We start from the raw sequence: 24,435 nt of genomic DNA, 5'->3' as shown, positions 1-24,435 counted from the left end.
TAAGGCCTGTAGTTGTTCCACAGCTCAACATAAGCCAATCAAGAGTTCAAAATTCCCACCCTTGGGGGAACCCTTCCACACTAATATGTCTGCCAAAAAAACCTTTGGCCCCATGGCCCCAGCACTTTTGCGCGCTACAGGGGACTCTCGGCAGCGTCCTCGGGATCTGTCCTCTCAGTTGGGACTGGGAGCCAGCTGGGCTTGTTGAGCCTGGCTGCTGGCCTAGACCTCTGAGGTGCCCAAGGCCTTCTCTGCAGCTGAGCGGTGCAGGAGGAGGAGCACAGACGTGGCGGCAGCGGTGGTGGTCTTCACAGAGGCAGCCTCAACAAATATCTTGTGAATGACTACAGATCTACTCACCGAAGGAGCTTTAGAAATGCCCTTGGACTCCACTGAGGACAGCTCGAAAAATTGTGCCCTGGACAAAAAGGCTTCAACTGAGGACATGCAGGCATTTTCTGGATGATAACTCATTCGTCACTTTCTGGGACATAGGTATGAGTCTAGTCATACTTCACCTTACATCCATGTGTGTAAGTGGGGTGCGGAGGGGAGGGGGATATATTTCATGATTTCATACCCCTTTTTTGGGTTAAAGGAAGATTAAAAATAAAAGCAGTCATAATAATGAAACCAAATGTACATTTTCCAGCAACATAGGGAAAGAAAACAGAAAGCAAAATAAAGAATTTTATAAAAAGAGAATAATAGCACAAATTTATCAGGACTGGTTATTTCGAATTTGTTGAAGTGCCCATTTAGGAATACAAGATCAATTTATAGCTTCCCAGTACTTGTCCCCTAACAAGGACATTTACATTCAGTGTTTGTCAAAGGTTATATGGCTCAGCTGGGCTCCCAGGGGGGGTGGCCCGTTTATCTAACAATGGCAGTGCAAATACACTTGTCAAGCTGAAATGTATTTGTGCTGTTTTTTTTTCCAAACACAACTTCCCTTTGTTCATTAATTCTCTAGAGACATGAAGTTAATCAAAATAATCATCCCCCCTCCCCTCCCCTGCAAAAACAAAGGAAAACAAAACCAAATACCTCCTGATCCCATTTCCCCTTGCTGGCCTTTCTCCTATGGGTTGCTATAAAAGGGGGGAACTAGACCCTCATGCTTTTTTTTAAACAAAAGTGCTTATTTTACTTGTAAAGCAAGTGCTTTGGAGAAAGCTGGTTGGAGAGAAACTTCCTTATTTTGTGGGGGTTAAGGGGGGGAAGGCCAATAACTGTTTTTGAAAGGAAGAAAACAAAATTTTGGAGTTGTGTCCTCTTGAAGGTCCAAAGAAAGATGCTGCTTCTAGACGGTGTGCCAATGGGAACAAACTATAAGCAAACATTTGTTATAACTTCTGCACAGGAAAACAACATTCCATTCCCCCGCCCCCAACCCTGGGTTACAATACTGCACATATTTAAGCCAAATGTGCCTGCACAATACTGGGGTGGGGTGGGTGGGAGAGGACAGGAAGTAAAAAGGAAGTTTGCCTCCAGCCCTCTTTTACAATGCACTAGGGAAACCAACTCTCATCTTAGCACAATAATGCAAGTTATTACCACCAGACACTTCGATTATTACTTAAAATTGTCAAGCTGTGCTGTCGAAATGTACATGTTACAGCATTAAAGGAGAACAAGACTGGTACCTACAAAATAGAACTGGCCTCATTGCTTTGTCCACACCCAGTTTCTACCTCCACCTCTTTATTTAAAACAGCAATAATTTGAATGTATGCGCTGCTGGAATTTTCTCCATGCCACTTTCTTCTTCATTATCATTTTGAAAAAAAGGAAAAAAAAAACAGGGGCAGAACTGAACATAAAAATATTAATGCATGATGCTACAGAGCTAAGAATACTAAAGCCCTTGAAGAGATCACACTGATTGTCATATATTAATTTTTTATGTTGATGTGCGAGGAAAAAGGAACACATTATCAGCAAGTATGAATTTAAAAAATGATCAAGTGTCAGGTTATTTTTCCTCCACAAATAGAAAGAAAATATCCACCAGCATCCTAATACAGGAAAAGGAAATGCAAAGACAACCTTTGTATCAGTAGGGCTCGGAGATTCCCTCGTTTTTGAAATGATCTTGGAAAACCCATCCTCATGTTGGCTTCGTTCCCCTCTCCCATTCAACAGTGACTTTTAAAGTCTTTAAAATCAGGAGGGGCATACCTGATGTTCAAAGAATTGTGCTACTCAAAGAGTCTGATGGATCTGGCTCTATGCAAGACTCTCCAGCTGACTAGTGAGGCTCTTTCTTCCATTACAGAAAGCGGCTACAAACAAGCACAGCACCAGGCCCCAATCCAACATCTGGGAGAACAAGTATTTTCATTCTGAGCTGAGCTAGACTGTATCTTCGCTATACTTTCTTAACAGGAACACCTCTTTCCTGGGCTGCCAAAAATTGGTGTCTGTGTTGTGGTACAGAATGAAGAGTGCCATGTCAGCAGGAACAGCCAAGGGATGACACACAAAGGACTCTGAAGTTCCGTCTGCCTTTCCAGAATGCAGCACAACCGTTAGCATATGTTATCCCCCTCCAATTTTTCTGTAAACACCTTGATCCCAAAGGCCCCCCAGAAAAGGCCCTTGAAGGAGAAATAATTTTAGCCCTTAAAGGGAAAGGAGAAAGAAACACAAAGCGTGGCTTCAAATTTATTTCCCTACAGTCTCCCATCTTGTGTGGCAGGGCAACAGGAATGCACTTGGAAGGCTAAAGGAAAATTAGGTGATTTTAAAGAAGTTACAGGTTGCTAGTACCTAAAAAAGCAATGTAAACAAGTTTTAAAAAATTATTTTCAACTCTCCCTCTACAGAGCACTGAAAAAAAGGACCTTTTCTTTATTAAAAAGTGGGGAATGGGGAGGAATGGGGATGTTTATTTCAAGTTTTGTTCATTTCTATTCCAACGTGAGGTATTTGGTGTAGAAAGGTTAACACTTTCTTTCAAGGTAGAGAACTTGGAGCAACTGAGGGCAAAGAAAATTCACCTGACCATTAGTGCAGCAACAAAACTTAATGGCCAATATGCAACAGGCTGTTGCTGTGCTTTTTGGCAAGTGCATTAAAAACTTTAGCATCGGCAAACTGAAAAGATCTCTCAAGATTCCTTGGGCATCAAAAGAAAGGAGGGGGGGGAAGCTAAGCTAGTAGCGCCCTAGTCTTTGTGGAAGGCTTAGTTGAAGGAAATGGCTGGGTTTGTTAGAAGACTAGAATTCGCTACCTTAAGGCCCCCAGTTTTTTTTTGCAACCTATCCATATACAGCAAACCAACAAAACATTCAGCTAGTGCCAAAAGAGCTGACTCAGAATGATATGCCGTGGTCTGTGGGGAAGACAAAATTCATTTAGCGGAAATTAAACAAAAAGGGAAGGAAAATGTAGAGTAAGTGTATCTTTTTAAAAATGCACTGTTCACCAAAGGACGAAATTGCAGCTTTAATATTTGGCTCTATGGATTTGGCTTTGGTAAATTAAACAGTGCGGGGGGGGGGGGTGAGGGGAGAATGACAGGGTTTTCTCATTTTCAGACTCTGCCTTTGTCCTTCTTGCATCTAGATTGAGCACCTTTTCTTAAGGTCCTCTTCACCAGCCATGTCCCTCCTCCTACTCCACAAACTGGCTGACTTTCAACCTCCTGTTTTGGAAAACTGGGTGGTGCCCAAGTTAAGCAAGGCGAAGCAAACAATACTAATGTTCACACCACATTGTAAAGTCAGTGTAAAATTTGAGTGGGTGGGGGAGGAAGGAGGCTTGCTATAGAAGTTTTTTTTGGTTAAAGAAACTGAAATTTGTATATAATTTTTTAAAGTGTAATATGCACCATGAAGCAGGATGGTTGAAGCACACAGCCAGCTAAGATGTCCTCCCCTAACAGTCTAGCAGATCCCACAAAAGGAGGACGCAGGGAAATACAAACATTAGTTAGTGTGTGATGGGACTGCCAGCTCTAACAGGCCAATGGCCCCAAAACTCCAACATCTTGGAACAACTGGTTCTCAAATGCTCTGCCAACTGCAGTCCAAGAAGCAGCATAAGGCTGCAGGACCGGGGAAAGATGGTTGGATAAAAAAAAGTTTGCCCTGGCAGCCCTCAACCGATTGCTACATCCCAATCTTTGGCTTTGAACATACTTGTGATATGGTAAAATTTTTGTTAGTTTCTACACATGATACAATTTACAGTACAAAAAGAAAAGAAAAAAAAACAGTGCATACACTCAAATGTGTAATAAATATAATTTTTTTAAAAAATAAAAACAAACATGCACACTAACCCCCATCCATGGATATCTCTACATATATAAACACGTACACACTTAATGAAACCTGCTGGATGGTATTCTAACAGGGGAAAATTATAAATACAGGTGTAGGATTGTTAAGATACAGAAGTGCATTGTTTTCCTTGGAGAAACCTCCTTCTCTTTTTTTGCTATTTTTTTTAAAAAAAGATAATGCTTGTTTCTTTATAAATAATTTCTTTTTCTTTTTAAAGCAACACTGACTTGTCTAATGTGGAAACATGCACAACACAGAGAAGAGGGGGAAACCACAAAGGAAATTCTCTTTGGAGATCCAACACTTGTAACTCTTCCTACTTCCCATCAAAAAAAAAAATCAGCCTCCAGAAAGAGAAAATCCCTAAAGTGCCTGATAATATGGTCAGGATAATTCTGGCAGCGCATACGCAAGTTATCAGAGGGGACCGTGTCAGCTGGGCAACAGCACCCATTTTGAATACAAGGGAATATGAGCTGCCTAAGGTATCATAGTGTCCTACGTACAGTAGTTATCAATTCAAGTGTTTTCACCAGAGTAAAAAAAAAAAAAAAATAGGGCAAGCACGACAAACAGATTAACAAATAAACAAAACATCACCAGAAAGGAAGGACCAGTTATAGTGGCACTTTGCCAGGAGCTGCTGCCCCTCTTGGCGGTCCCTGGTTTATCACACCCTTAATGCCAAATAAAGCTGAGAAGAAATTCAGGCTTCTGCTCCCTACATAGACTTCCATACACAAGGAGGCGGTAACGGTGAAAGGGCCAGGCAGATGGGAAGCTGAAGTTGGCTGATTTCAAGAGGTTCCAAGTTTCAAATTCAAGCCGCTGCCACTTAACTGAGCAGAACCCACAGGAATTTGGCCTTGCCCTTTGCTCATTCTCAAACACACCCAGCTAGAAGAAATGGGAGTCCAAAGTATTTCATCTAAATTGCCCATTTAACTTAATCTAATGAACTCACAGATTCAGACAGCACTCTTTAGTGAAGGACAAAGGAAGGCAGGTCACACTTTTTTTTTGTCTTATGCGATAATTTTAACCAGATATAATAAAAGGGAATCATTTAAGGGATACCACTCTGAAAACAACTGATTAGTTTGACAACCACACTGCTGCTTTGTTAGGTTTAAGGACGAGTGTCACCACTGGTCCAAGCACAAGTCTAGATAGGAAGCAGAAGCTGAGATCCTCTCTTCTGTTTTATGGCCAGGCCATTTTGGAAGGCCAATCCCAGTCTTGTTCTCCTTTAAAGTGTCCTATATTTATAGAATTCCTAAATAAATAGAAGATATTAGACCACCCATCATGGTTCTTAAGCTACTCCGAGTAACAGCCATCTAAGCCAATGGCATTGTGCCTATCCTTGGTGTAGGGGCAGCTGTTCCCATTGGGGAGGGCACTGCAGGCTGCTGTTTTGGCAGCAATGCCGCAGTTCTTGAGGAGGTTGAAGCTGAATGGGCTGATGGCGTCTTTAGGTGGAAAAGGCTTCATGGTGGAAAGGATAAGTGCCAGGCAGTCGGCAACGTCTTTGTTGGGGGCGCAAGCCAAGGCTGGGGTATGGCCTGTAAATGCAAAACAAAACACCAGACATGTTCAGTCCCAGGCGCATCATGTTTTCCAATAACAGCAGAGCCAACTGTTCAGACCTCAGACATAACCACTGCAACAGCATTCTCCCTAGAAGCCTGAAACAATCATACATTGACTGAGGAAGGGATTTGTCCGGGGATTACTCTTTTTTTTCAACTCGTTCCTCTTCCTGCAATAGCAAACCACCCTGACGTCAGAAAACAACCCAGACAAACTGGCCTAATATTGGCCAGGCTGTGGCCCTTTGACCCACTGCTAATTTGTACACTTCTGGTAGCAAACTTAACTTGGATAATCTTGCATTTGTTCATGAAACTTTTGTGTCCACCGTGTCTTATGTTTTCTTTATCACTAATGGGCGGGGATGAGACTGGGAAAGGTGAGGAAAGGGTCAAATCCTAAAAACACTATTTTCCTAAACAATTCTATTCTGCCACTGTTCACACACACCAAAGGCTGTGAAGGCTGTGTATGAGCCGTGCAAGTGTGTAACACAGATTTCCAGTGTACTGGACGTAAGAGGGACAGAGGAAGAACATGCTCTCTGATGGCATCTCTCAGTTGTGTACCCACTTACTCTCTGTGTGTTGGAGATGCAGAATGTGTGGCTCCCTAGAACTGCTGGACTAAATGCCCAATCAGATCTAGTCCGTGGTAAGGGATGATGGGTGCTGCGGTACAAGAATACATGGCAGGCCCAATACCCTACATACTACTCTATGCACTGAAACTGAAGACCTGCAGTGGCGGGTCTGGCGTAATCAGGTACTTTCCATATAATTTGGACACCTGCAGCAGGCTCTGCGCAGCCTATCTGTGTATTCCCACACGCACACACTGTAACACCCATTCCAACAAGGCTACCCTTAATTCCTCAATACTAAACAGATTTCATCAAGAGACTGGAGGACCAGAACTTATCGTGAGGATTGTTTCCAATAGGTTGCAAAGAAGCCACCCAAAAGGATGGACTTGACTCCTCCCAAGGAGGGTCACTGCGGTGTAATGAACAGCATCTCCACTCAGCCGTGGAAACTTACCTGAGAGGTGGCAATAGTACCTTGAAAACCCTGTGCAGGTCACACCGCACATCAGAAGCAACTTGGGGGCACATGGCAACAACCAGCTAGAAGGGTGGGGGCAGGAGACTGCAGGCTCATAATGTTTCGGTCTCATATTAGTGTTCGCTTCTCTTCTAATTTTATTTCTATCTAAACTAAGCGCAGATAACGGGAGAAATTCACTAAGTTGAAACTTAGAAAAGCAGAAGAAGACGGAAATGCCCAAAGACTCTCAGGCAGGAGCCGCATAGGCTGCACTTAATGCACTAAAGCCAGAGGCTGCTGTATCTGGGATTTTTTTTGTCTCAGTCAGTTTATCTCAAAGTATGGACTGAAGGACTCCTTCATATCAGAACAGAAGGCTTATGGAGACAGCCAGAAACTCTCTGTCCGAGGGGAAGAAAACCTCGGGAAGGATGGCAAATATTTAAGCTGAGGTGGCCTCAATTTTTGCAGGGCAGCCATTTCTTATTGGAAGCAGCCCAGGTCATCCCTGGTGAATTATGCGGCTCATCTTGAGATCTTTTTAGAGAGAAGGTGCAGGACCTTAAGAGTTCCAAAGAAAGCTTCAATGAGGGCTGTAAGATTCCTCCGGAGGCGCCAAGAGGGAAAACAGTGGGCCACCTTTCAGAGATGCCTTTCCCACAATTGAATCTGACCCTGCCCATCCCGATGAGCTTGGAAGCATGGAGAATACGCACCTTCTTCGTCCACAGCAAGCACAGTGGCACCTCTGCTCAGCAGAGCCTGAACAACAGAGGCCAGTCCATTTCGAGCTGCAATATGGAGCGGCCTGTGCACAGCAAAAAGAGAAAGGGGAGTTGGAGGTACATCCTTGGGCAAATTACGTAGGAGCCAATAAGGACCTGTGCCTTGGGACTGAGGGCTGCCAAACTTGCAGCTGACATGCATGTCAAGAGAGGAACATCATTCAGTAACATTGCCTAAAGGAGGAAGACATTTTATACAACCACATAACCTGTAGGTTGAAGATACCAGAGTATTTCTTCTAATAAATTTTGTAAAACTTTGCTAAGATTGCTTTCTACAATATATATTCCTTTTTTTCAGACCTTGGGAGCATATGACAAAGGTTTGCATTTAGAGGAATATAATAAGCTGTCGACTGTTGCACTGGGAGAACCAGGAGAACTAAAAGCAAGAAATGGATTGTTAAAAAATTGGCCAAAGGGAGTCCAATGATTGATAACAGCAACCAAGACTATTTATTAGAACACAGCTAACATTTTAAGATAAAATAAAAGAATTTCTGGGAAACAATAAAGCCTAAATTTTTGAGTCACAGGTCAGTAGCGGATCACGTTGCATGCAGAAGGCCCCAAGTTCAATCCATTTAAAAAAAGATATCCAGCAGTGAAAGACTACTGGTTGAGGCAGCTACAAATACAGACAAGTGTAAACATTTTATAGATTGTTTTTAAAGTTCATTTCCTTTTTAAAGAATACTGACTTCTAACACTAGTTTTTAAAATTGTATTCAATTTCTTTTTTAGAAAACGTTTTTAATCTGGTGGTAGAGTGTTACTTTTGGTGTCCTCAAAGCTGAGAAGCAATTAACTGTACTACTACTAAAAATATTAACTGTCATACTACAGTACTAATAAAAATAAGAAACAGAGTAGCTGCCGGGCAGACTGGACAATACCAGGCTAAGTGGATGAAAAAGCAGCTTTCTACACAAAGCTACATTTGGGGAAACTGAAGTTCAAAGGAGTACTAGACATCTCCTTCCGTAATTAGAATTACAAGATGTCTTATTTTAAAAACTCATCACCACACAGGACCCAAAAGACACCTTTAATTTTCACAGATCCTGGAGGTAGATCACCCATTCCTCCTTCCCCCGCCCCAATATACCAGGGCACCCAAATGCTTCTGCAATTCTGACTTGGCTAACCTATCCCTAGATAGTTGGAATTATTCACCCAGAAACAATGAAATGACAGCTTCCTCCCAAAGGCAGGAGTCACCGATTTTAAGGTCACTCTAGGAAGGAAAATGCTTCTCTTCTGACTTCTTTCTGGATACATGGCAGTGTCACTGAGTAAAAATAAAATGGAGAAGAAAGGAGCCAGGGATGGAAGAATCATTTCTCATTTCCACCAGCTGTGCAAATACTCACATCTGCAGAGCACTGTTAGTTGCATTGATAAGGCCAAGGTCTTGGGTTTCCCCCAGAATCAACAAGGCACACTTTTCATGACCCTGAAAAGGAAAGATAATATATTTAAAGGGTAGAATTATTTTGAAAAAAACGTCTTTTCAAAATGGCATTCTCCTCTGCGCTTCCCTCCTGATGAAGGTTATGACGTGGGTTTCTCCCCTTTCCCCACAGGTTCATTCCCTTTTAAATCAGGACTTAACAGAATGGTCAAACTGTGGTTTATCTCACTGGTTCTTAACCTTGGGTTACTCAGGAGTTTTGGACTGCAACTCCCAGAAGCCTTCACCACCAACTGTGCTGGCTGGGGTTTCTGGGAGTTGCAGTTCAAAAGCATCCGAGTAACAAAGGTTAAGAACCACTGGTTTATCTGACAAACAACCATTAAAGAAAATGCAGAGGGAACTGGCATGAGAAAAGGAAGGAGAAGTACACAAGCCTCTTTGGCATGTGCCTGATCCCTGAAACACCGAGCTGGACTTAAGTGTAGCTTCCAAACCCGGGATGTACGAGAAGGCCTGTCTGAAGAGGATAAGGTTTCTATCTGAAGCAAGGCTCTGCTGCCTCCTTGTGGAGAGAGCACAGATTTTGCCAAGGGAAGGCAGCTAATATTAAAGGCATAGCACGAAAGGCATTTTCTCGGGACACACACACACACACGTACGTTTTCCCGTTTTTTTCTGGACTCTTGACCCTTCTCCATGTCAATATTTCAATCTCTGTGAAATTCAGCTACACAATTTTCAGAAGTAAGGCAGTGCAAACATTTGCCTGCCTGGCACTTGGCCTACAACACTGCTGTGTTACAGTGGTGTGGCCATTATGTTAAGAAAAAGAGAGGGTACTCTGGTTCTTCGAGTGGTCATCTGTGAATTCACACTAATGGGTTTAATCTGTGCTTATGGAGAGGTCTCTGGAGTGTTCTAGAGATTTATGCTATGTTCGTCAATGATCGCCCCCCCCCCAGTACACATGGTCTGCCCCGTCCTGGCTATTACCTCAGTTCCTAAGAGCCCGCCGCTGCATCAAGGTGATACAGGAGTGACGGACAGAGGGGAGGACAACTGGGAAGTGTGAATTCACAGATGGCCACTCAAAGAACCAGAGTTACAGGTAAGTAACCTCTCGTTTCTTCTTCTTGGTCTCTGTGAATGCACATTAATGGGTGATTAACATGCTAACTTACAGGAGGAGGGACATCACGGAAGAAGAGAAGTACAGCTCTCCCAAATGCTGCATCCATTTTTGACTCTCAGATCTAAGCGATAATGGGTGGCAAATGAAGACGGTGTTGCCCATGTAGCAGCCTTGCAAATGTCTGGGAGTGGTTCTCCACGAAGAAAGGCCTCAGAGGAAGCCAGAGCTCTGGTAGAACGAGCCTTAATACCAACAGGTAGAGGCTGTTTGGCGAGTTGGCACGCCAGTTTTATAGTTGCAACGAGCCAACGGGATACAGTTTGCGATGAAATATGAGAACCTCTGTGAGGGAGGTGCGGTGTTACAAAAAGTTGTTTTGATTTGCAGAAGGAAGAAGTCCATGAGACATAGAAAGCAAGTGCGCGTCTAATGTCCGAAGTGTGTAAAGACCGCTCAAAGTCAGTCGTAGGTGACGGAAAAAAGGTAGGTAAAACAATAGGTTGGGAGAGGTGAAAATCTTGACACAACCTTTGGTAGAAAGAAGACATCAGGGAAAAGGGTGACCTTGTCTGAGTGAACTGAAGAAATGGAGGATTGACCTGGAGGGGAGCAAACTCCAAGGCTCTATGAGCGGAAGTAATGGCAACCAGGAAAGGTGTCTTAAGGGAAAGGAGGTGCTCTGAGATGGTAGCAAGTGGCTCAAATGGAGCATGGGTAAACCAGTGAAGAACAACAGGTAGAGACCATTGTGGGGATGGTGCAGGTGCAGAAGGACGCATACTGGAGACAGACCGAAGGAAGAGTTTTATTTAATGTGGGATGACAAGCATAGCAGCATCGGAGTCTTGAGGCTGATGAGCTATTATAGCAGACAGGTAAACCTTGGGAGTAGAAAGGGCAGAGTTGTTTGTGAAAGAGATGGGAGAGAAACTGAAGGACAGCTTGCAGGGTCGTAGGATTGGTTGGAAGATGATGTTGAAGAGCAAACTTTGTGAAGACAGTCCATTTATACGAATAGAGCTTAACAGTGGCAAGTTTCGGGTGTTAGCAAAGATGGCATCTATTGAGGGAGAATCCTCCACGCTGTGAGATGGAGTGCATGAAGGTCAGGGTGGTGAGTCTTGCCTTGATGCTGTGAGAGGTGGTGAGGAATGAGAGGCAGTCAGAGGTAACTGTAGCGATGGAGCGGAGCATGGTGAACCATGGTTGTCCTGGCCACCAAGGGGTAACGAGGACTGCGTTGGAGTGATTGTGATGGATCTTGGCTATTGCTCTGAGAAGGAGAGTGATGGGGGGGGGGAGAGATAGATGAGATGTGTGGTCCAGTCTGCAATCAGTGCATCTCCGAGGGACCCGTGTCCCGTGCCTGCCCTCAAATAGAAAAGGGAGCATTTGGAGTTCTGGGATGTGGCGAACATGTCTATGCGTGGTTGACCCAAGATCTTGCAAAAGTGGTGAAATACAGACTGGCCTAGAGTCCATTCATGCATCTGGGTATGTAGTCTGCTGAGAGTGTCCGCTACAAGATTGTCTTGAGTAGCAATATGTATTGCTACGGGAAAAATGTGGTGTTCTAGACACCATTCCCAGAATTGGACAGTGAGATACAGCAGTGGAAGGGAATGGGTGCCTCCTTGTTTGTTTATGTAAAACAACGCAGTGGTATTGTCGGTTGTGACTTGAATGACATTGCTGAGAATGATGGGCTTGAAGGCTCGGAAGGCCTTGAAAATGGCTAAGAGCTCGAAATTGTTGTAAGCCACCCAGAGCCCTTTGGGTAGAGTGGACAGCATATGAGTTAAATAAATAAATAAATAAATAAATAAATAAATAAATAAATAAATAAATAAATAAATAAATAAATAAATAAATAAATAAATAAATAAATAAATAAATAAATAAATAAATAAAAACAATTATTTATATGAAGAGCTCGCTTGGTGAGGTAGCATGAATGACCAGGTAGCATGAATATGCAGGCCATTGCAATGTGCCCCCCCCATCTCATAGGGCTTGCATCGGTGGTGATCTGAACTGACAGTTGGAGAGAAGTAAAAGACAGTCTGATTACCAGGTTGGATGGATTGTCCCACCAGAGCAGCTGAGAAGAGAACTCAGGGGTGACTTGGAGAAGCTTGGAAAAAGGGTCTGCCATAGGATCGAAGAGGAACAGATAACATGATTGTGGCAGTGCATCTTTAGCCTGGAGTGCTGAATGGTTGACGTGGTGGAGGCCATAAGGCCTAGGAGACGTTGAGCCGAATGCGCTGTGACGAATGAGTGAGGAAGGAATTTTCTATGAGCATGTGAAGTTTGGCTGCTCTCTCTCTGGAGGAAGAAAAACTCTTGCCCTCGTAGAGTCGAGGACTGTGCCTATGGTGATCCGTGGTGTAGGGGCAAGAATGGATTTTTCTTCCTTGATCTTGAGACCCGGATCCGCGAGGAGAGAAAGGGTCAACTGAATACCTTTTAAAGCCTGAGAACGTGAAGGGGAGACTATCAGCCAGTCGTCTATGTAGGGGAAGATGGAGATTCCCAGAGTAAGCAGGTGGGCTGCTACAGATGCCATACATTTTGTGAATACCCTTGGTGCTGTACAGAGGCCGAAAGGAAGGGCTTTGAATTCATAGGCATGGAGTCCTATGGCGAATCTGAGAAATTTGTGATGGTCTTGGCAAATGATAATGTGGAAATACGCATTGCTTAAATCTATAACTGCAAACCAGACATATCGCTGAAGAATGGATAGGATTAGTTCTAACATAACCATATGAAAACCTCTCTGAATGATGCAATAGTTTAAGTCCCGAAGGTCGAGAATAGGCCACAGACCACCGTCCCGTTTTGGGATGGTAAAATAGTGGGAGAAAAACCCTGGATTGTCTTCTGAAGGAGTGACAGGTGATATGGCGTCCTTTAGGAGAAGAGATTGAATTTCTTGTCTGAGAGCAACGGACGGTGAGGTTAGAACAATCCTTGGTGGAAGTGGGAAATTGAATTCTGTGGTGTAACCTGTAGCGATGATGGTGAGGACCCAGGAATTGGTGGTGACAGATACCCAAGATGGAAGACGGGCTGAAAGACGAGTGGTGGTGGAAGGAGAAAGGTAAGTAAAGTGGATCTGGGGAATGTAGAAGTCAAAGATTCTGCTTTTGTTTCTTTTCAGAGTAACAAAAAAAAAAAACTGTTTGGGGCGTTGATGTTGTTTCCCATGTCGAGGTTGGAAGGAAGGGGCAGGCTGTGAAGTATACTTATTCCTGTCAGTAAACGATTTGGATTGTTGGTAAGAGTACGGGCGGCGCCACTGATATTGTTGTGGTCTGTAGTATGGTTGGGTGTTGTATGATCGTGCTGCTTTTCTTAATTTCTGCAGGTTGTCCAGTATGTAATTGTTTTTTCATTGAATAGTCCAGTACCATCGAACGGTAAGTCTTTGATTCTCATACGAGTGTCATCTGAAATATGGGCTGATTGTAGCTAGGCATGTCTACGGAGGGCTATAGCAGTAGCCACCTGCCTGGATGACGCTTCAATAACATGTCTGCCAGTAATACATTCCTGACGTGCAAGGGCCATGGCCTCCTGGTGGAAAGCGAGGCCACAGGGCTTGTATTCGCCTGAAGCCTCGCTTTATTCCAAAGATAACAATAAGCTCCCATGGCTGTAAGATAACTGGTAGCGTGGAGGGTAACTGAGGAAAGGGAATAGATTCTACACCCAACGATGTCTAGTTTCCTTCCTTCTTTGTTATTAGGTGTGGTATTAGAGCGTTTTTGTGCTCTGTTCTGGGTAGCATCAACAATGACCGAGTTGGGAAGCAGATGTTTGGATAGGAAGGCAGTGTCGTCTCCATGTTTCTTATATAGATTCTTGACTTTGCGAGACATTTGAGGAACAGAGAAGGGCTTAGACCAGGCTTGTTTAGTGAGCTTTAATAATGAAGGGATAAAGCTCATACTTAAGAGGTGGAGTCTGTTCCTCACTGATGTCCTCATACACTTTATCTGATTGAGGTTGAGCAGGTTGCTGAGTATCTAGTTTCATAGCTTTTGCAATTCGAAGAACTAATTGAGAACAGGATAAGTCATCAGTTGGTGAAGGAGGATTGGCTTCAGCCACATCCGAGTCTGGTGTAGGTAGATTAGGAGGGGATTCTTGTGCTGGTAAAGAGTCAGAGGCAACAGAAAAGTATAATTGAGAAGACAAAGTTGGAGAAGTGAGATGGTACCATGGGATGGAAGTAGCAGGGGGTTCCGGAAGAGCAGGCCGAGACTGAGAAGGAGCGTGTTGGGCCGGTACAGAAACAGATTGATGTTTCGAATGTTTCTTACGGCGAGACTGAGTGGTACACCGGGAAGTAGAGGTGGAGGTCCAGCATATGTGGTGGTTGCCTGTACTGAGGGAGCTCGAGGCTGAGAAGGAGCAGAGGGTTCTGCTACCTGTGGTACTGTTGGAGAGGAAGTCTGGGACCATTTCGGTACCATGGGCTGTTCTTGGAGAGGTTCAGGATGGGTCCTCTTGTGAGATTTGTGGGACTTCAGTACCGGAGGGAGTGGTACGGAGTCATCATCTGACGAAGAATGGTAGTAGTAACCATGACGCCATGATCAGTATCAAGTGGATGGTGAAGAATTAGAGACGTCGGATAGGTAGTAGTATTGACGTCGAGAATGCCTAGGGTCAGTATAGAAGTCAAGCTCGGGTTGGTAATACTGATATGCTCATTGTTGAGAGTGCTTAAGAGAAGGCTCATAATACCGTGGAGGCTCATAGAATGTGGTGGCTCTATGAGTAGGTGGCTCTTGAGATGCCAGAGACCCAGTTAGAGTCAAGGGTCGTACAGGCTCAGCATCAGAATGGCACGTCTCTGACACATCTTTCTTAACTGCTTGTGTGGTGATATGTCGGGTATGGGATACAGCGACTTGGAATTGCCAATAGAGATGGAGCAACCCATGGATTTGGGGCTCAACTGTGCTGATTGAGGAAGGATGGTAACATCAGCTGAAGTCAGCACAGATGGAGACTGTGCCAGTAGCGGAGATGGTGGTTGACCAGAAGGAGGAAGAACGGTCTCTTCTGGAGAATCAAGGCAAACTGTAGGCTGGTCTTGTAGTGGTCTCAAGTCCAGGATTGGCCTGTGTCTGGATTGATGAGAATCGGTGGAAGACTTTTTCGGGTTTTTGTTTTTATTTGCAGTGTTCCAATACTGAAGGGGGGGTTGGTACCGGGGTGGACTTTGCTGAACTGGAAGATTTAGACTTTGATTTCGGTTTGGTCTTGGAAAGCAACTTAACTGTCAGAGCTGCACCCGGAGATTCTTCAGGGGACTGAGATGTTTGGGATGGTTCCATAGTCTGAGCTGGTAGCAAGAAACGTTCCCAGAGGAATGAGCTGAGACGCTGTTGTCTGAGTTTAAGGGCTTGTTTAGTGAAGTTCTTGCAGAACTGACAAATAGAAAGCTGGTGAGACTCTCCCAGGCAAAAAAGACAGAGATTGTGACCAACTCTGAGGAGAACTTTGCTGGAGCATGAAGCACACCTTTTAAGTGGGGGAAGAGGGGGCATAAATGGCGGAGAGGAGGAAAAATGGGGAGGGCGATAGAAAAAAAAAATGCTCGAAAAGTCTCTTACAATTTTCCTTTCATTGTATAGAAGCTGGGAAGAATCACTCGGAAAGTCTTTTCCAATTTTCCTCAGATTAAACAAATAATGACGAACAGAGCTCAACTAGAGGAGAGACCTCAGTGGCGGCAAAAAGGAACTGAAGTAATTGGCAGGACGGGCGGACCACGTGTTTTGGGGGGGGCGGTCCTTGACGAACGTATCATAAAGCTTATTCTGATTTAAACCCATTAGTGTGCATTCACAGAGACCATGAAGATGAAACAACTTTAAACTGATTCAGTTCTTTGCAACACCCAGGTAAAATGCAAATCCCAAGGCAGGTAGGGAAAAGAAAGGTGGATGGAAAAAGATTGTGCCTGATTAAAAAAATTCATCAAGAGGTCTTCTTTGGCATAGAATTTAGATTGAGAAAGCTTTAGCTTTGAGTTTATCACAATCTTTGCTTCCAGTTTGAAGTCCTTATAGTCACACAGACACAGAGAAGAAAAATTTCCAAAAATTACCTTTTTCCCCAGGAAACAAACAGGGAAAAGCTCATGTTTTTTCCCCCAGAAAAAAAAATCAAAAGTTTTGTGGAAACTTTACATCTCTATGCAGACACTGCTCACATATTTTAAAAACTGTTCACTTAAGTATCAGGTGATGACAAAGGAGGCTTCTGCATCTATGGCATACTTTCCAGTTATCGTCTTCAATTCATGTAAATCTATAACCTCACAATGCTCTTTGCCAACAAACATCAACTGGAGGGAAATATGAACCAATCACAATTAACCAACTTATTGATCTCAGTAACTGTTCAAAAGGAAGAATTTAGATTTGTCTGAAATGAAGATAAGCAGGCCTTGCCCAATAACTCAATTTTTCAATCCAAATGGTACAGGATCCTTCCCAATGTTACATTTGAGAGAAACACTGAAAAAAAAATCTCTCCTGCACAGTTTCATCTTCAGATACACTACCTTACTGCAGGCCAGGTGAAGAGCTGTGTTCTTGTTGACATCCAGCACAGTTAGATCAGCTTTCGCTCTATAAAGCAGAAACTCTGAAAACAGGTACAGAAGCAAAGTGAGAGGTAGAACAAACCACCACCTAATTTACTACTTAAAGTAGCTAAATCCTGTCTTTTGCAACAGAAGCATTTCAAAAAAGTTAATTTTTCAAAAAAATCAAATAGGCAGCAAAACTAAATGGAGCAGACATTCAGTTTAACAACTAAGCAATCTCTCTCTCACACACACAGACAGACACACATGCAGGAAGGCAAGCTTCAAACATTCTTTTCGGAATCAGAACTTTTGTGTTTAGTTCTAAGGCAAAAAGCAAAGGAAAATACATTTCTAAGTTTAAGCATCATCTTTAAAATGGTCCAGTTTAGGTTGGCAGGAGAATCTAAGCTTCTTGGGCCTTTTCCATTAGGCTTTCATAAAATATTCAGAACACCATCATTGCACAGTCTTGTGACAGGAATCCTTTCTGCCTCTGTTTTTTTGAGGGGAAAAATGCACTTATTCCTCAAAAGACCCTAATTGTGCCACTTCATTAATTTTACTTGTTACAACATGGGGGGGGGGGGAGATAAGATTTTTGTGACATGCTGAAGATGAAAGCACACTTCAATCAACTTTACCCCTCATGAACGACTTGCATAATTAGGTTGCTAATATTTGTCTTGAAAAGAAAGATATAACTAGACCATGGTACTGAGCAGACATTTCCAAGGGATGAACAAGGATCTGATCTTAGCATCCTGTTTCTCTTTCTCCCCATTCACCACCTAAAATCTGAGGTGATTTTGCACTCAAGTAATTGAAGACCTGCTCGGTTGCACTATTCATCTCTTCTCACACCAAAAGCATTGTAAGCTGGGCCTTACAATGAGACAGAATGAGGTAAACCATATCACGTAACAGAAGTGTGAAGCAAGAATGGAAACTAACAATACTTCTTCCACCATAGAGTTGGAGGAAAATATCTGGATCCTTTCTTCCAGGAAACTACCTTGAGTCATTTCTGGTTGAGTGGAATGGGAGACAGACCATGTGAGCTCAAGGGTTAATCTTGATTTCTGCCTAGGAAACATCTCAGAGTTTTCAGAAGAGAAAATGAAACTACATATAAAGAACAGCAGGCAAGTGTGGCCTTCTAGATGCTTCTGAGTGGCAATTCTCATAATTTTGCCCCATCAGTTATGCTAGTTGTAGCTGATAAGCTAAAATTGAAAGGAGAATCACATTTCTCCACCCATGACCTAAACAGAACCTGTACAGATATTCTCTTTCTGTTCACACTTTTAAACTAGAGAAAACCTGCTGGAAATCATTCAAAAACATGAATATAAACCACAAAAACAAACAAACCAGCCAATAACAATAGAAAATGGGTTGGGCAAGAGGAAGCTTAGCCAAATACAAGTCTCACCACCCATCTCCTACCATCTGGATTTCAAAACTTTTTCCAGCATTTTCTGCTCTCTTTTATAGCATTTTCAAGACTGTGACAAAGAAACCATACCTTCAAAACAAGAGAATCTGGCGGGGCTGGGGAGAGAGGAGACAGATACTAAGGTCGGTTCATGACATACCAACTGCTGCCATCTGGCCATTCTCAGCCGCCATCATAAGAGGGGTCCTTCCCAGTTGGTCAGTTGCATCTACCTCAGCCTGGTGGCGCAAAAGCAGTTGTAAACCATGGATGTTGTCTGCAAAGGCAGCAGCGTGAAGGGGGGTCCTGGAATGAAAACGGGAAACACTTTTAGCTAAAATGCACACTGTATGCTTTTGAAATCTATAACTATTAATTAAAACCTTTTGCTCAGGACTGCAAGGAGACTTTCTAAATCCTTGAAGGAGTTTCTTTTATCTGAGGGCTGTCACAATTTCCCAACACTCCGATGGGAAGAGGACATGACTTTCTCCTCATGAAGGGCGCACCCTAAGGCACTGCAATCTTAAGTGCTGGGCATAATACATACCTATACAAATCTCATAACAGAGTTTTGGACAGTGCCTGTCAAACTGTATATGACCAACCATGCAATTCCTCGTAGTGGACACTAGTCTGGAAGCAATTCTACGAACCCCTTCATTTGTACAAAAGCCCAATAGTCCCTGCTGCCTAATCACCCGAACTAGAGAAGCCACACAGGGGAGCCTTTTATCCTGGAAGGCAGCCTTTCACTGTTTTAAATAAATAAATAAAAAGGCTGGAAGGCAGACATTACAGAAGAGGCTGGCTGCCCCAAAACAGCAGCACCATAGCTTCCAATCTCTGTTTACCATTATTTAGTACATTTACAATATAAACACATCCCCACATGCCACGTCTCCACACTCACACAACTGAATGGGTTGCCACTTAAAAGGGTCAGAAAAAGGAGAAATCTAATGATGTCACAGGTTTTGTTTTATTATACATTACCTGGTGATGGAAGGAGGAAATGCTAAACTACTGGTTGGATGGCAGTCACCCATGGCCTGTAATATCTGTTCCTAACTTAAGAATCTGGTAGCAGCAAAGTAGAAAAATAAGTCAAATCCTTCCACACCATAAGAGCACCTAAGAAAGTAGGTCCCGTTTTAAGTACCACATGGCATCATTAAAAACACACTTACCAGAACAGATTAAAAGGCCCACCTAGACTAGCATCCCCTCTCTCACCTATCCGTTTGGCCAGGGAGCAGCCAACAAGCCGGAGAGGAGTGAAACAGGACCCTCCCACTCAAGTTTTACAACAACAAGCGTCCCTTTGATCCTGCAGGTGACATAGGCCCAGCATAACAAGCAACTCCTGGCATACTTTTCCTTCAGGAAACAACTCAACCTTCTTTTAAGGATACCTATCCTGGTGGTTATTGCTACTTCCTATGGTGCTGAATTCCAACGCTAAACTGTCCCAGCTTTGAATAAGTTGTTCATTTTGTCTGTCCTGATACCTCCCACAGCTCAGCTTTCCCAGATTGTTCCAAGTTCTCCTCTATTAGTGCACAATCCTCCTCTTCACCAATTTCTCTCTGCCGTTTCTTGAGATGAACCTTCCTAACAAAAATGGACCCAGGAAGGTCATGTCAGATGGCTACCAAAAGGAGAAAGGACACCTAGAGGTAATGAACGGGACTGCTCCTTCACTTACCTTCCTTTGGCATCTCTGCTATTAACAATCTTGGCACCCAATGCTTCCACAAGCATTTCACCAGTGCCATTCTGGTTGTTAATTCTGTAGGCAGGAGAAAGTACAAGAAGCAATGCAGTTAACATGTTTTGTCCAGAAAGGCACCAAGGAGCTTCTCCTTACAAAATCAAAAAGCTACTTCTGCATTTGATTTGACATTCCCCTTGTCTATGCACACACACACACACACACTCATGTACAAAGGAGTGCACACCACATCCCAAGGACCAAAAGTAACTTACACTGCACAGTGCAATGGAGTAAAGGGGTTTCCTTCTAGGTATGCAAATGGATTGTGTTCAAGTAACAATTCAAGACAATCTTCATGCCCTAGCAAAGTGAAGAAAAAGATAAGAGAAACCATCACGTGACTTTTAACTTCTGTGACACTGTTATAAGCAGCATCTCGATGCCTTTGCCCAAACTGACATATTTTTCATGCCCCTCAAAGCCTGCCAAATGCACCAAAATAGGCATAAACCTGAGAAACTGGTGGCCATATGTTCCTGCGACTTGTTTTAACAATGCCAGACTGCATTACAGACTCCATTCACATATTAGAGAAAGACAAATGTCTGACTGAATAAGCAGGATCCTTTCCCAGCTGTTTTACTCCTTTATTTGTGAGAGCTGCAGAACAAGCTGAGACTCTGAACCTAAGTACTGTTTCCTGCGACAGCTGAACCAAAGACTACGTAAGAATAAATGCTTGTGAAGAAGTCAGGAGTGGAAGTCAGCTTTAAACCAATTTGACTTATGAAGCCTGGCTTGTTTCTAATCACTTAACCATGTAGCTCTTCATTTGCATGTTATAGAGAGAGAGCCTTGTGCTCAGTCTTAGTTTTGTGGATTGCTCTCATGAAGTGGGGAAATGAAACCAGGTAATAAAAATTTCTTTGTAACTTAGCTGAACAATTTGTAATTTTTCAACTAAGGACCAAAATGTTTGAGAGGAGATAATATAAAGAGGAATGGGGAAATCTGGCAAGTTTGGTTCTCCACTAAGTGTCTGGCCCTATGCCTTTCACTACGATAACTGGAAATTCTGTCCTGGTAACTACATTTTTCTATCCACTTGGGGATTATGATGCCATCCAATACTCTGCCCTGCTGTCGGCTGAAATCAATATGCTCAAGATGACTAAGAGAAGCAACTCCTGTCCTACATATTGTGGCATTTAAGTCTCATATGTTTCTGACATGAGATTACTAAAACAACCATTTATTTGGACCGGTTGATTCTGCCATGGGCAAAGACAATGGGAACTGTGCATGGAGCCCAGCAATTCTTACCACTGTAAGAAGCCCAGTGCATTGGTGAATAGCCACTATAGTCCACCACAGAGTCCAGAGGGTCAGTAGAGAGCGCTGCCTGCAGCAAGGTCCTCAGGATTTCGGAATGCCCACAGACTGAGGCGAAATGGATCGGGGTTCGGCCCTTGAAATCCCGACATAATACAAAGGCATCATGGTCCAGCAGGGCTGCCAGGCAGTCTTCACAGCCAGTCACAGCCTAGGAGCATAAACCAGCAAGTGATGTTACAGCTGAAAGGAAGGCTTTCAGAGAGAGGGTGGCAATGGGGCGTTTGCCTCCTGTACTCTTATCAAGATCTGTGTAAGGCAGATTTTCAATTGAGGCACATGAAAAAGGGCAGAAAAACATTATCCACGAAACCATACCTGCAAGTGTCATTTTGTTTTGGTGTGGGAAGGCTCTCTTGTGGAGCAATAATCCACACGACACAGTAGATCTTCAGACTTTAAGCAACAAAAGGGTCTGGCTGTAACCTCCCTTTGCTCCCTTGGCCTATTCTGATGAATCTCTCTTCCCACACAGGCTGATGAGAAAGTCAGAGTTGGAAGAGACCACTGAAGCCATCCAGTCCAATCCCCCGCCATGCGGGAACATCCACCAAAGTACTCCCAACAGATGGCCATCCAGACTCTGCTTAAAAACCTCCAAAGAAGGAGACTCCACCACCCTTCGAGTTAGCTTATTCCACTACCTGACTGTCAGGAAGTTCTTCCTAATGTTCAGATGGGATTTCTTTTCCTGTAGTTTGAGCTGTTCTTGTCTAGCATACAAAGCTCCTCACAAACATTCAAGGAAGGTATTACAAACACGTCCTTAGGAATCACTTGGCCAACATGAAGAAGACGAAGATGTGGAATGTCCAGTGAAGGACTCGTGGCACAGAGTGATTGGCTGGAACCGTGGAATATTCTCAGAATGTAATGTCATTTTCAACATAAATGACTGAAGAATAACTAAGGACGGTAATTAGCATCTGGAGAACGCTCGGCAGCATCTGAATCTTCAAACCTTCTAGTTCCACTTACCCCTCGGTGCAGTGCAGTCCTGCCTCTCCTGTCTGCTGCATCCACTGTGGATCCTTTCTCTAGTAAGAGGTGGACACAATCTACGTGGCCATTCATGATCGCCAACATCAGTGGGGTTCTATGAAGAAAGCAAGAAGAGCTCAAGTACTGCACAACTCATCCCGCCATACGTCCAACAGCCTCAATGACATTCTAGTGAGTTTTGGACCTCCACTGCTATATTTACAGAACTGCAGAATAGACAGAACCTCCTAGGGATTCAGAACAAGGAAAAGAATCAAAGTCGGGAGGGCATTTGATTCTAAACAGTAGGTTGGGGGGGGGGTTACAACTTCAAAGGCGAGAACAAGGAGAGCTGTAAAGCCAGGAGTAAAGTAACAATGTACGTTCTGGGCACTTTGCAGGTTTTAAAATGGGGAGAGATGAAAATAAGGCTCCTGCACTACTGGAGAGACAGGAAAACTAACTGGTAGAAAAGGGACGACCACGGTGGTTAGTGTTGGATGAGAAAGCTTTTAGTGAATAAAGAATGGCAAGGCCCTTTACTGTGGTGCTTGTTTTCACATTAAGGAACAAGGCATTCTCTCCCAGGGATTTGCACCACAGCATCATTCTCTAGTATAGTGCTTTCCAGATGTTTGGAGCTACCACCCTCCATCATCACCCCCCAGGGTCATGTTGGAAGCTGCCATCCATCGTATCTGAAGGATACTTAGCTCCAAGAGAGGAGAGGCAGGGCTATATGTATTCTGTATCTTCTTTAAACTGAAGCTCTGCTAAGCAATCTGAATTTCATCTGTGCAAGTTAAGCAGCTCCGCCTATGCCTACCTCTCTTTTTACTAATTACCATTCTTTTTTCAAGTTTTGTTAGATCAAGGAGAGGTAAGAAGGGCCCTTCAAAGTCTTGACCGCCTTCTAGCCCTTGAAAGTGTATTTTCATAATCATCTGGGCCAATACCTGTTCAGAATAAGGCACAAGACTTTCAAGATGCTGACATCTATCCTGATTCAGAACCTTCTATGGATTAGTCATGTGCTCCTCTCAACAGTTATTTATGTCACAGTGAGGACACCCCTGGAGAACCAAGTAATTATCAGCCCTGCTCATAAATGGGATTGGAAGGACTCCTTGCCTCCAAACGGGCAGAAGGCCTCGCATATAAAAGGCAGCGGAAACTCACTGTCCATGGATATCCATGACATCCGTGATGTCGACTCTTTCCCCACTGTCAATGAGAAGATGCAAGGAATCTGTGTTCCCATAGGCAGCTAAAAAGAAGCACAAGAGGAAAGACCAAAAAAAGGGGAGGGGGAGAGAAGAGAGAGAGAGATTATGCACAGAATATGTAGCACTTTCTCAAATTTCCATTTCTGCAAGAAGCCAGTGAGGGCTCATGATGTGCTCCTGGGAACAGCACTGGAGGAAGTGTCACACTCTCACCTGCAGCATGGAGGGGTGTCCACTTCTTTTTCTTCTCCTTCACAAGAGCAGAAGCACCATGGCTGGTAAGCACCTCCACACACTCTGTGGAGCCCCTCTCCGTGGCAAGATACAAAGCCGTCCGCCCTTTGTGGTCCCGCACATCTAGGTTCACCAGGGTTTCGGCAAGCGTCTTCAGGGCTTCACAGTGACCGTTATAGGCCTGGGCACAACAGCAATATTAAGTTAGTTTTGTGAGGCTTATTTACTTATTGTTTATTTTATTTAAAATATTTTCTACCCTGCCTTTCTCTTTAAAAGGGACCCAAGACAGCTTCCATCACTAAAAGACAATGTTTAAAGCCAAAAACAGTAAGCATACAATTACTAAAAAGGATAAAATATCACACTAAAAGATGGTAAATAAAAGCAACACCAAGGCACTACCATCCATAAGCAAGTCCCACTCAGGCAAGCAGCCTTCACCTGCTTGCGGAAGGACAGCAGAGATAGGGGCAGCCTGGCCTCCTGTGGGAGGAAGTTCCAAAGTCTGGGAGCAGCAAGAGAGAAGGCCCTCTCCTGTGGCCCCATCAGACACAACTGTG

The 24,435-nt window shown here is 43.7% G+C and overlaps 1 protein-coding gene across 1 annotated transcript in view; it reads right to left on the bottom strand.

The window, feature by feature from the left end:
- Nucleotides 1-1,321: 1,321 nt before the first annotated feature.
- The window catches only part of ANKRD52 (ankyrin repeat domain 52), a 67,730-nt gene continuing 44,616 nt past the window's right edge, over nucleotides 1,322-24,435 (bottom strand). The window contains exons 18-28 of the mRNA XM_072990865.2: nucleotides 23,852-24,053; nucleotides 23,592-23,679; nucleotides 22,410-22,527; nucleotides 21,363-21,582; nucleotides 20,312-20,399; nucleotides 20,031-20,114; nucleotides 18,483-18,628; nucleotides 16,861-16,943; nucleotides 9,096-9,178; nucleotides 7,654-7,745; nucleotides 1,322-5,863 (exon numbers count right to left, since the gene is read on the bottom strand). Coding sequence (XP_072846966.2) covers nucleotides 5,619-5,863; nucleotides 7,654-7,745; nucleotides 9,096-9,178; nucleotides 16,861-16,943; nucleotides 18,483-18,628; nucleotides 20,031-20,114; nucleotides 20,312-20,399; nucleotides 21,363-21,582; nucleotides 22,410-22,527; nucleotides 23,592-23,679; nucleotides 23,852-24,053 — 1,449 coding nt within the window. The 3' untranslated portion in view covers nucleotides 1,322-5,618. The remainder of the gene's footprint in view (nucleotides 5,864-7,653; nucleotides 7,746-9,095; nucleotides 9,179-16,860; nucleotides 16,944-18,482; nucleotides 18,629-20,030; nucleotides 20,115-20,311; nucleotides 20,400-21,362; nucleotides 21,583-22,409; nucleotides 22,528-23,591; nucleotides 23,680-23,851; nucleotides 24,054-24,435) is intronic.

The sequence above is a fragment of the Pogona vitticeps genome, chromosome 2, assembly GCF_051106095.1.
Source record: "Pogona vitticeps strain Pit_001003342236 chromosome 2, PviZW2.1, whole genome shotgun sequence".
Lineage (NCBI taxonomy): Eukaryota > Metazoa > Chordata > Lepidosauria > Squamata > Agamidae > Pogona > Pogona vitticeps.
The sequence above is the reverse complement of the archived record's forward strand: the minus strand, read 5'-3'. Positions and strand labels throughout refer to the sequence as shown.